Genomic DNA, 12014 nt, shown 5'->3' on the forward strand with positions numbered 1-12014 from the left:
AGCTTCAGCAGCATGCATGATCTTATTTAGTCTTCAGGTTTTCAACTCCAGATCTGACCTCAGTCCGTCACAAAATGAAGACTTTCTAATGATAGCAAAACCCTTCAACTTAGTAGAAAGTTATTATTTAATAATCTTAGCAGTTATTGTCTCCAAGACCAATGCAAAGCCTGAAAAAAAAGCTCTAAAATAAAAAAACTTAGTACTGTCAATCCAACGTTGCATTTAGATTTCATCATTTCTGACAATGAAACCTCAAGACTTCCATTGTAAGAAATTATTAAAGACTTCACTGTTAGGTCCCAGATATAAAAATCCACTTAGATCCAATAACTTCTGAACAACAATTTGAATGGGAAAAAAATAAGTAGCAACACTGGTCAAAAATACAAGATTTGGAAAGGAAACTTGATCCAACACAACCAAAGTATTCAAAGCATTTTTGGTAGCTCATAAAAGTGAGCTGAATGCAGCGTACTGCTTCTTGTTCTCTTCAGCTTGCACATCTACAGTACAAAGGCATTGTATGATTTTAACCAAGGAAATAAAAAGCATTCAGACCTACAGAGTAATGCCGTATGACACAAAGGAAAACAGACTCTTAACTGAAATCTACAGGAGATCTTATGATATGATGCCTACAAATGAGAAAAATAATGTCAACCTGGCCCTCAGCAGGCATCAGCCTGGAGGACGATGCCACAGAATCTGAAGTGCAGTTTTCTGAGCTGCTAGGGCTGATCCAAAATATCACCGGGCTGCCAAGTGGGGACATCTTCCCTTTTCTTACTATCTATATTCTTAGAGCTCCACTGAGAAACAGCTCATTCAAACCAGGTAAGAAATAACTCAAAAAGACTGTACCATTAGTACTGAGGCAGACCAGCACACCAGCCCGAACTGGCCTCAGGTGAGCAGCTCTCATCTCGGGGCTAACCCCTGACAACCACAGGCCTCTGCAACTGCCACCAGACAGGCAACCTCCTCTCAGACCCAGCCCAGAGTACTATCAGGACTTGGGGTTTGTTATCCACCATTCTACACCATCCTCTTCCTGGATGGAACACATTTTAGTTTTACAATGCCAACTGTAAAAAGCTGGAAAAAAACAAGAGCTGACCTACTCGGCTGTGAAGATCACCCGTACTACCTCTGACACCAAGGGTGTCAATTCCACCTCACCATGAATTTACCACAGTGAGCAGGTAGTAAACGAAGCTTTAATGTCAGCATAACCTACACAGCAGAGGTAACAGTATCAACAGTGGTAAAGGTAGGTGGGTAACAGCACCTGCTAAAAACAAGCACTCAGCTCTGACTCCTGCAGGGCCTGTGACCCAGGTTCTCCACCTTTACTGCGTCCTCGCTGCTGGTGCTGCCTGTGCCAGGCTCGCCCACCACCTTTTCACTTTTCTGTGCAGTCATATCCCCAAAATTGGACAACAGTACACTGAACACAAACTTAAGAGAGGATAGAGCTTTTCTGTGGGCTGAAAAAATAAAAATTGAAGAGATGGCAACACAAACAGGAGATTCAGAAAAGCCCTCACGGTTTCACTCATTTGTCAAAGAATTCTTTAGTCTGAAAAGCTACAGTCCAAATATGTATTTAATGGGTACCTGGAGGACTGTTCTGGATTACATCTCTTTCTCCCCACTAGAAAGACACTCTAAAAGACTTTAGGTAGATTTTAGAATATACTGGTTTCATTCAGGCTCATGTCCTGTTTGTGCTTTTACAGACGCTTGATTCCTCTACTTAGTAGTCACCTAGCAGGCCGATCTCACTGTGGAAATGCCTCTAATTTCAAGAAAATATCTAAAACAAAAAAAATAGGAGGGAGACTGGCTCCACCAGGAAGCTTTCCATAAAACATCACCTTATTTTTCTTTTCATCATGTCTCTTGTCTTTGCACAGTTGAACTAAATCTTCGTGGCATCCACTAGAGAAAATATTTCTTTAGACAGAAAACAGCAGTGGTACTGGAACAGTTTGAAGAAAGAGCACATCACATCCATATAGGTGTAGATTCTACAATTGCGTATGATCTCACAGTGCACAGGGCATGCATCCACTAACTTACAGCCATAGCTTCCTTCTTGACAGTACAGGTATTTGCAAATAACTGTACTGAAAGCCTCCTGTTGCGAAATAAAAGGTGTAGGTGACCCCTGTCTCACTGAGCTTCACCAGACTTGCTGATGGCACAGCCCTAGAATGGCTGTAATGAACACAAGTTTGTATTTCTTCGAAGCACTGTTAAAGATGTGTGTGGCACAGAGTTTGCATTTAACGCCAATTTTTATACATTTAACTAACAGGGAAAGCAAAACAAAAAACTTTACTCTGGAAACTAATCTAGAACTGACTACAACCACTAGAACTTTATTAGAGAGCAGGTATTATATCAGAAGCAGTCATGTATTTCAACACTGCAGCAGGTACAATCCAATACCCGTGTGCTAGGCTGCTTCTTTTTATCTTAGGATTGAACCTTTTACTGTGCCAAGACTTGGTTTCACTTAGAGTGTCACACTTCCCCTTGTCAAACAGAAAGTTGCAGATACGTCCACCCACCAGCCAAGAGTTAAAATTCATAACATCTCATGCTTGCTGCCTTGTTTTAGACAAGAGCTGAGGTTGTTACCATAAATTCAAACAGCACTGGAAATGGTAGCTTCACTTTCTTGCAATATGGGACCATGGCCTGCCAACACTACAGATCCTTTACCCTTTCAAAGTCTACATCTGATGTGCCTTATCATCTCAACAGGGCACTCAGAAGAGGAAAAAAAATAATAAAAAAAATAAAAAACAGATATTTAGATTTAGCTAATCTTTTACAAAATTTAAGGAACTCCCCAGAATGCTCTTTCAGGTGGAAAAAAAATGGAAGTCAACCTGCAGAACACATACAACAGCCTCACGGTTAGAAGGGACTCTTGCACCAGAACAGATGCTTGATCCAATTATTTACTTTTAACTCAAAGTGCTTGGCTGATGGCAAAGCACCATGTTCATTTACTCCTTCTCTAAAGTGCTGAAACTGTGCCATCCAAGATGAACTGCTTGAAATGCAAGAAACTGACTTTGATTCAAGCATAGTAAACAGGAAAAAAATGGTGCTGAAAAGCCTGCCTTGAAACTCTAATGGCTCCTACAGCTACACTGCAGAAAGTCTGCCAGGAAACCACTTTTAAATTTTGTTCTCCGTTCAACTTTGCCCAAAGGTGAAAGTTTCTTTATAAAGCACAGTTCAAGTTTATTCATCTTCACGAAGTACAGCAAGAACCTGATTCAGCAAGACGCTGAATTTATGCAACAAAAAAAAGACAAGAGCTGAATCAAACCCTGAAGTCCTAGAGTCTCCTGTGTTACCTGCAGGTATCAAAGCCTCTGAATACTTAGACCTTTGCCAAATCTTCCAGTGTATTTTTTCCCTCACAGTTCAATTACATACACCAGGAATTATTATTATTAAAAAAAGAGGGCAAATGAATACCTCAATCAACTATTTTTAGGTTACACTTTTCCTTCTTCCTTTTTTTTTTTTAAAGTAACATGGAAATCTCACTACTAATTGAGGTACAGGACTACCAGTTTCAGAACAGCTGTTAGTGCCTGTGCATGTCCTAAAAGCTACGACATGCAGAAGGCAGATTATGACAGGAAGATGCTGGAAGATGCACTACATTAATGTATGGTATGCAACAAAATGGGCTCCTTGTACTTGTTTTATAGACTGTAAATACTGAATTTTTGCCACTTCACTTAGAAATTAAGGCGATTCCCACTAGACTAGAATCCTTTGCAGTCTCAAGTAGGAGAGAAGGATCTAAAAACTGCTGCTTGCCTTTCGGTATATTCTTGCCATCTCAAGATACTCTACGCTAACGTGATACTAACATGGCATTTCTGAAAAAGCTGCAGAAATTTCTGTATAGGCTTCAGTGTAAGACAAGCTACTGAAGTGGAAAATAAACTCTCGGGCTTATCCAAATGATGAGCAGAGAGCGTCAGCAGATACTTGTTCCAACGGATGTCACAAAGGTTCACCTAGAAAAATGATGCTGAATTGAGTTTCTATATTAAATATTCAGCTACTTGAAAGCTTACAGCTGCAGGTTCTGTTAAAAAGCAGCATTAACCATTTTGATATTGTTAAAAAGAGCTGAGCTGCAGGGAAAAGAAATTTTAAATGCCTGCAGCACTTCAAACATAAAACCTGACAAAGTTTCTGTATTATCCAATAGCCCAACTGAGATCACTTCAACAGAGCACAGTGGCTATGAGTATCGTAGACAACAGATCTAAACACAAAGGAAAACAGCACTTGATTCGTAACACCAATTGTATGCAGCGTATTGGTGGCCACATTTACTGGTACAAAACAAATTTCCAATGTGTATATTCTAGCTGAGGTTTATTTTCGACAGTAGCCAAATATGTATCAGCTGTACACTCAGCCAAATCAAAACAAGAGATGGAGATCACCAATACAAATCTGCAATAAACAAGAATTTGTTTTCAGAAAGGCAGACTGCTTCCTGCTGCCCAGGCGCTGCCAAATCCTAAAAACACTGTGTTCTATTATTCAAACTACAGAAAAAGATAAATACTCTCACAAGATACCTAAAAATGTTAGTATTGAGCAGTAATTTCTTCAGCAAATAGTGACAACCCACACACAACCCATTAGGTATTTCTGGTTAATGAACAACTTTATCCTATGCTATATTTTTAGGGCAGGCACTTTATAGCATGGTTTTCATTTCTCAACTGGCTTGTTAAAAACAGGTAGGGATTCAGCTTTACATGCAAAAAAAAAAAAAAGGAAATTCAGCTACATGAAAAGCCAGTGGATCGTACAGTCTTGCTGACATTGCTCTTCTGGCTTTCCCTGGGCCTTTCTGCACACATGTGCTTGGGCAGCTTCCAGGCTGCCCTTTTGCTATGAAGCTCCTGCTATGGGGGAAAGCTTGTCAGGCATCAGGCAGAGCCTCCACCACACAACAATCGGGTTCGAACAGTTGATTGGCATCACCTTGTCAGTCCGCCTTACTCTTAAAGCTGACACAAAACAGGGTAACAGGCCAGGATGCCAAATCATGAGGATACCAGGAGAAAGGAGATCAAGGAACCAGACGCAGCTTAGGGGACAAAAGCCACATGGAAACACTAAAATCAGAGAGGGACGGGGCCTGCGCTGGCAAACCAGAACTGATGGGGCTTGCAGGCTGAACCCCCTCAGTGCCTACTGCTACGTTCGGACGCCTGTGTCAGAGCTCTGCTGTCAGCAGCCAAGCTCTGGCCTAAGGGTTGGCGTTGGCCGACGCGTGAGGCGCGGGGCCGCTACAGGCCCTACCCCAGTGGCCTGCCCAGCCTGCGCCTCCGCTGCAGACCTCTCGCAGCCCAGCTGACAGCAGTTACACCTACTTATCCTCCACCACTGCCCCACAGAATAAAAGATCCACATTTCTGACTGCACTGCACGTGCAGGCTAACACGAGGACTACTTTTATTGAGTTCTGATCAGCCACGACCTTCGCGGTGACACAAAAACCCGTGCTTCGCTCCTCAGCGGGCACGCAGCGCTGGCAAAGCGCAGTTCTAGGCCAGGAGCACCTGATCTGGGACAACGAAGTAAACTTCTCAGACATCCAGCACACGGGTCCCAGCTTTCCACAGATTCTCATGAGAAGGCAAAAAAATAAAGTGAAGGAGTTACTTTTATTTATTTTTATTTTTTTCCCCACTAAAGAAAGGCGAAAATCCTACAGTGCTTTGGTGTTTAAGCAAGAAGTTTTAAAACAAAACAAGCGTCCCTTTTCAACAAGGATAAGCTGACCTACACTTCAATAACATCACGCTTCAGGTCGTCATCCTGAGGTTGGATGACAACTCCCGAACTTGGGCAGATTCACACCGATCTCCAGCCGAGGTCTCTCTGTACATGCTCATCCAGAGGCACGCATGCTGGAGACTGCTTTGAGGAAGGCGCTCTGTTACACACACCAGCAATAAAGAGCAATTTGTTTTGTTTAGCACACAGCAGACTTAGCAGAATTAGAAATTCAGTCAAGAAAAAGGTCAGATGGCCAAGAAAACCAACCTTTAGAGAAGTAGCAAAGCAAACATCCACCTGTCATTTTCAAGATGAGACTGAGCAACTGCTTAACATATCACAGAAGATGCTCTGCAAACAGAAAATAGGTTTTTGTTTGCCTGCACTAGATTTTCAGTTTTCCTTGGCTTTGGGTGGCTGCTTTTTCTCTAGTCTGAGTGTATGCATAGACTGTTGTTTTCATCTCAACCTGCTGGTGTACCATGCAGTCAGGCGGCAGTCAGACTGATGGCAGTAGTGCACTCACTAACTTTAAAGCCATCTGTGAATCATTGTGCCTTGCCGCCACTTGGGACACACTCACATTCAAATCCATCACCAAATGAAAACCTATTAGGTAACGCTTCTCTTCTTGTACTAAGCAGGAATCAAACACGATGTCTCTCTCCATGAAATTCGGATGTTGCTTACTGAGGGGCTAGTCTTCTCAGCGCAGGACAGGCTAAAAGCCTTGCTCCTTCACACTGTTCTTCTGGTCATCTCTTAACAAATTTCAGCACATTAAAACAAAACAACTTTCTGCCAGCTCAGATTCCTTGCCTGAGGCTCTCTGCTCCTGGCAACGCTTCCTCAGCCCTGCTTTGAACCATCTGTCTGGGAGCTCTTTGCTACTTTCGTTTAGTTACTCTGGACTGACTTTTTCAGTGTTTATAGCAGTCCACATAAAGGCAGTTTTTGGAGTCCAGCACAACGTGCTTGGCTGTAATTGTCTCCACCAAGCCCAAATGTGACCTCTGTGAAGACCCTACCTCAGCTGTGGTATGTCAGGTCTCTGGTGCATGACAGCAGCTAGTGTCCACCAGCAAAGCCACGAATGAGTATGAAAGCTGTTGGCTGCACCTTATTTAGTCTGTCCTCCCTATGCCGAGTTTCTCTGGTCTCTTGAAGTACACTAGTGCTTCTGTAGAGTAGCCAGTTTCCCTACAATCATAAAAGCACAGTCTAAAATTGGTTATATATTAGTCTGAACTTTACACTGGGAGTTGTGAAACAAAAAGGTTTATAAACATGCACTACGCAGATATAATTTCATCAAAGAGATACAATGACTTGGTCCCTGACTTCGCAGGAACACACAACTGAAGGAGGACTCACACCAAAAAAAGAACAGGAACCAACTCAGAGAAAGATGTATGTGACCTGAAAACAGCTACTAGAGCAACAGATACAACTCGATAACTTTTCTTGTGATGGTGTACTGAGACAACGAAACGTTACATGCAGTGCTGGGAATTAACTTGCTTCATCATTCAGAAATACTCGCCAGAAACTGGAACAGCAGGGCCTACTTAGCAAGCATTCCCATTTACTAGACGAGATCTTGGTGATACACTGCAAGTTGTTAGGTTTGCCTTAGTTTTGCCACTTGTCAGGCTGCTCTACCACCAGGAACTCCATATGAAATCTCAGTCAGCAAGCTGTCTTATGCCACAGACAAGTCAATCTCACTCCAATGTAGTCTCATACTAGAGGCTTACACTCTTACTGCACTACAAGGAGAACATGACTAGTGGAGATCTTAGGGCCATAATATAAAACCCCTTCCCCCAAACAGATCCAGGCTGTTGGATTTTGTATAGAGGTCAGGATCTGTAACTTCTGCTTTCAGCTCCTCATCCACAGTGCACTTTGGTAACAAGGAAAACAAATTTCACTGCAGCAAACTACGAGCTGCAGGGAAGTCACTTGTCACTGGTACTTATCTGAACATCTACAGCTAGTGAATCATTTAACAGGGCAAATGGCTGCCTTTTACTATCACTTGAGCTTTCTGCCCATATCTTTACCAATTACATGGGCTTCCTTCAGATAAACCTACGTAGTCCAAGTGAAGATTAAGCCCTTCCTGCTCCAAAAAGGTGACAATTTTAAAATGCATTTCAGAGTTTGAGAAAGCTAATACTTCTAAAATTAAGCAATACAAAAGCTACCACAACTCTTAGTCACCAGACAGCGCTAGCCACTTCCAGTTGAAGGCTGCTGTGCTGGAAGGGTTGCGATCAGCAGTGCAAAGTCCAGCAGTGGCTGGTCACGAGCAGCATTCGCAGGGATCAATAGCGGGGCCAACACTGTTTAGTGTCTTCATGAACACTGTGGAAAAAAGACCTCAGCAAGCCTAGTGTCCTCTGCAAATGTGGGGCGGGGGCGGCAGGGCAGAGGGCAGGGCTGCTCTAAGAGGGACAGCTGCAGAAACCATCGGGCCATTCAGCAAAGGCAAGCACAAAGCCAGCGCCTTTGGAAGTCTCCTGCTCCGGGAAATGCTGGTGCTGGCCAAACACAAAACAGCTTTGCAGAAAAGGACATCTGGGTTCTGATATGGGAAAAAAATAATGATGATTTGTCAGCAGCATTCACTTCTGCAGCAATTAAGGTCAACTGCACGCTGGGCTGCAGTGGCAAGACTGGAACCAGCAGGGTGAGGAAAGCAAAAGCACTTGGGAGAATAAATCAGCTTCAGCTTTCAGTCCCTGGCATGAGACAGACACCGACGTACCTGAGCACGGCCAGCAAAGCCCGTTCAAGGCAGCCAGGGGCCTGGAGCACATAGCACACAGAGGGGCTGAGAGAACCAGGCTGACTCAGCCTCGAGGAGGACAGGGGGGCATTGCTGCTGTTTTCAGCTTCCTCATGGGAGAGTACAGAGAAGACACAGCCAGACTCCTCTGAGGTGCCACAGTGAGAGGCATCAGACACTGGCTGCTACAAGTGAAATTCTAATTAGAAAAGATGAAAAATAATTTCACTCTGAAAACAGTCAGCCACTGGACCAGGTGTCCAACGGCCCAACAAAGCTAAAGCTGTTGGATCTCCATCCTCAGACGCTAAATTCAGGTGGGCAGGGCCCTCAGCGACCTGCCCGAGCTGGCCCTGCTTTGAGCTGCAGGGCAGGCAGTATTACTCTACGATCCTCTTCAGGTTACTGTGCTCAAACCAGCAGCAGCTGAAGCTTGTTCCAAACGTGAGCCTTCACTTACACAGCTGTCTTCTGGAAGATAAGGTTCTCCAAAACTCAAACATGGGCTGCCACAGAAACAGCAAGAATGAATCGTTACTTTGAAGTTCTAAGGAGAAGTCTAGAGTACTACAGAGAAACCTGGTGTGACAATATCTTTTGACAAAACAGCAGCAGATTAATTAGAAGGACTAAAAGAAAGGTAAGGTGACAGGTAGCACACCACATACATTGAGAAGCTGAAACTCCAGACACCGCAGAGAAACACAAAAAGCTGCACAGCCCTATGGCTTGCAAGATGAATGTAAAGGAAAGCGGAAAGCCCCACTGAAAACACACAAAATTAAAAAAAATAATAAATCAGTCATTCTTTCTGGCTAAACAGTACTGGTAAAAAGACAACTTCTCATAATAAATATCAATTTAATGAAGAGTAACACCCTGAAAAACTAAAACAAAAGGATGCTCTGAGGGGAAATTTTAGGCTTATGCTTTGTTAATAAGTATTTAGGTCTTGGTATTAAGAGAACAGCCCTAATATTTTGGAATTCAATGGTACTATCAATGAATTGATAATAAATCAATTACAAATCATCCTATTACCAATGCACAGAAGACAATTCCTCCTTGCTGGACAACTGAAGTACTCTGCTATGATTCAACAGTTAGCAGCAAAAAATAATAATTATATTTTGGCATTTAAAACAACATTCAAGTTCATTCTAGAAAATACCCAGGCTTCTCATTCCCCAAAATACAAATAAGTGGGACAAAGTGAAATTCAGAGGTGCTCTGCAGGGCTGGCAATGGCAACACCCAAAAATTTGTTTCTTCTTCTCAAACACCAGAAGGAAAACAGTAAGGGATGCTGAAACACACCTTACTCCAAAAAAAACTCACTGGACAATTGGCAGCACTTCGTGAAGAAGCACTGTCCCCCAGCTACTGAAGATGAATGCAGCTCCTCACGTTCCAAGTACCACCGTATGTAGAATCTGAGTTTCCTTGCTTGTACTGGGTGGACTCATTTTGACTGCGCACGCTAAAAAAACAGAAGTTACCTTGTTCTGCAGACGCTATTCCATCACATCAGCTCTAGCATTTGAGTACTTGACATGAGGAACACGGGAACGTTCTGGCTGCTCCCCCGCGGCTCTGGGGCCAGCAGAGCTCCACACCCACCCCCAGGCCCCTTTCCCCCAGCTCGCCTCCCGCTGCAGGGAGGCCCGGGGCAGGCTGGGGCTGCACTGAGCGGTGGGTGGCACGGGCAGGGGCTCTCCTTAGAGGGCGCAGCTAATTGTGATTGAACAGCTTCCTGCACAGCAATCGTACAGTGGAAGCTTCTACACGTCCCATCAGTTAACTGACAGCATAAAAAGCCACTTCCTAAAATCAGTGCTGCATTTAGCTAATTAGATTTTTCAAGTCATGTTAGCTAATTAGATTTTTCCAAGTCACAGCTGCTTTTCATGCAATAATCAAAATCAACACTTCACCCAAATTTGATAATATACAATTAATATACACATGCAGATGCTTCCACACCATCATCATACACTCTCATCACTTCTCCACTATGTAAAGTGGAAAAGGGAGGAAAAATAACACTGGAAATGTTGTCATTCATTAATTTGTGATTAACTAGGGTGAGAGAGTGCTTAGACCTGTGTAGACAACTTAAGACCCATAAGACGGCGCCTCAGATTGATGAAGACAGCAGGAGGTTCCTTTACGGGAAGCCGGTTCCACCTGTCTCGGGACTGTAAATGCTTTCTGATAAGAGACCCCACCAAAAGTGCCTCAAAAGGAAAGTGATGTTTACAGACACTCATCACTCCCTACTGCTCTATTTTTGATAAAAATTACTGGGGGAAGACCACGCAGCTTCCTGTAGAGGCTGCTTCTTCCACTCCAGCTACAAACAGACGCGGTAGCAATGTTTATGCCCATATCAGACCTGCCATGATACCACATTTCTGGTGCTGTTCCTCTTGCAACAGAGAGGGATCGAAGCCAGGTAGAGAGGACCCAAACACAAATACGCGTTGACTCTTTCAGCCGCTTAGTGCATGTGAAGTACAGCCCGGTACCAAAACGGGACGCTTTTGACTGCAGCCACAAAATTACTGCCGAAGGAGGCAAGCACACAGTCCTGCACCACGGCTGACATAAGATCCTTTCTCCTTCTTCCAGAAGAAATGGGAAGCAGCTGGGTGGGCGTGGTGGGGATGGGAAAAATCGCAAACTCATTCATAAGCCAGCCCATGACGCTCCCATCGCAGCCTGCTTCCAGGACCAGCGGGGGTCTCTGGGGGTGGACACCGGCCGTGAGGAGAAGGGCAGCGCAGCGAGTGCCTACAGCAGGAGAACCCCTGCCTTCACCGGCAGGGCACGGCCGAGGGTCCAGGCCCTGCTGGCTTTGGGAGCACGGCAGGACCCAGGAGGCGGCCTGGGCGCCTAAAGACTGCGGAAAAGCCGCAGGTAAGCACCTGCCCGGACCCAACCCCCCAGCCGCCCCTCGCCGCTCGCCCCCCGCCGCGGGGAGGCCGTGCCGGAGGGGTCCCCTCACCTGCTGCTGGATCTTCCCGTCCTCGGTGACCACCCAGTGCGTGGTGGCGGCGGCGGGCCGCGGCCCCGAGGCCAGCAGCGAGCAGAGGCCGAGCGCCCAGCCGGAGAAGACCCACGCCCGCCCCAGCCCACCCCGCCCGGACGCCGCAGCCGCCGCCATCTTCCCCAATCCCGGCCTGCCCGCGCCACCCGGAACCGGATCCGCCCGCGCCGCCATTTTGGGAGGGGGAGCGGGGCGGGGCGGGGCGGGGCGCGCCTCCCGCTGAGGCCCTCCCGGCTCCCCTCAGGCGGGGCCGAGGACGCCCGAGCTGCTTCTGTCCTACCCCGGGCGACTGCGTCCACATCACCGTGAGAAGTACCCGCCCTG

At 45.4% G+C, this 12014-nt stretch overlaps 1 protein-coding gene across 1 annotated transcript in view; it reads right to left on the reverse strand.

Annotated features, from left to right (window-relative positions):
- The window catches only part of TTC17 (tetratricopeptide repeat domain 17), a 58923-nt gene extending 47044 nt beyond the window's left edge, over positions 1-11879 (reverse strand). The window contains exon 1 of the mRNA XM_083837236.1: positions 11649-11879. Within this exon, the coding sequence (XP_083693362.1) occupies positions 11649-11864 (216 nt within the window). The 5' untranslated portion in view covers positions 11865-11879. The remainder of the gene's footprint in view (positions 1-11648) is intronic.
- Positions 11880-12014: the final 135 nt, after the last annotated feature.

Source organism: Anser anser, assembly GCF_964211835.1.
Source record: "Anser anser genome assembly, chromosome: 5".
Taxonomy (NCBI): domain Eukaryota; kingdom Metazoa; phylum Chordata; class Aves; order Anseriformes; family Anatidae; genus Anser; species Anser anser.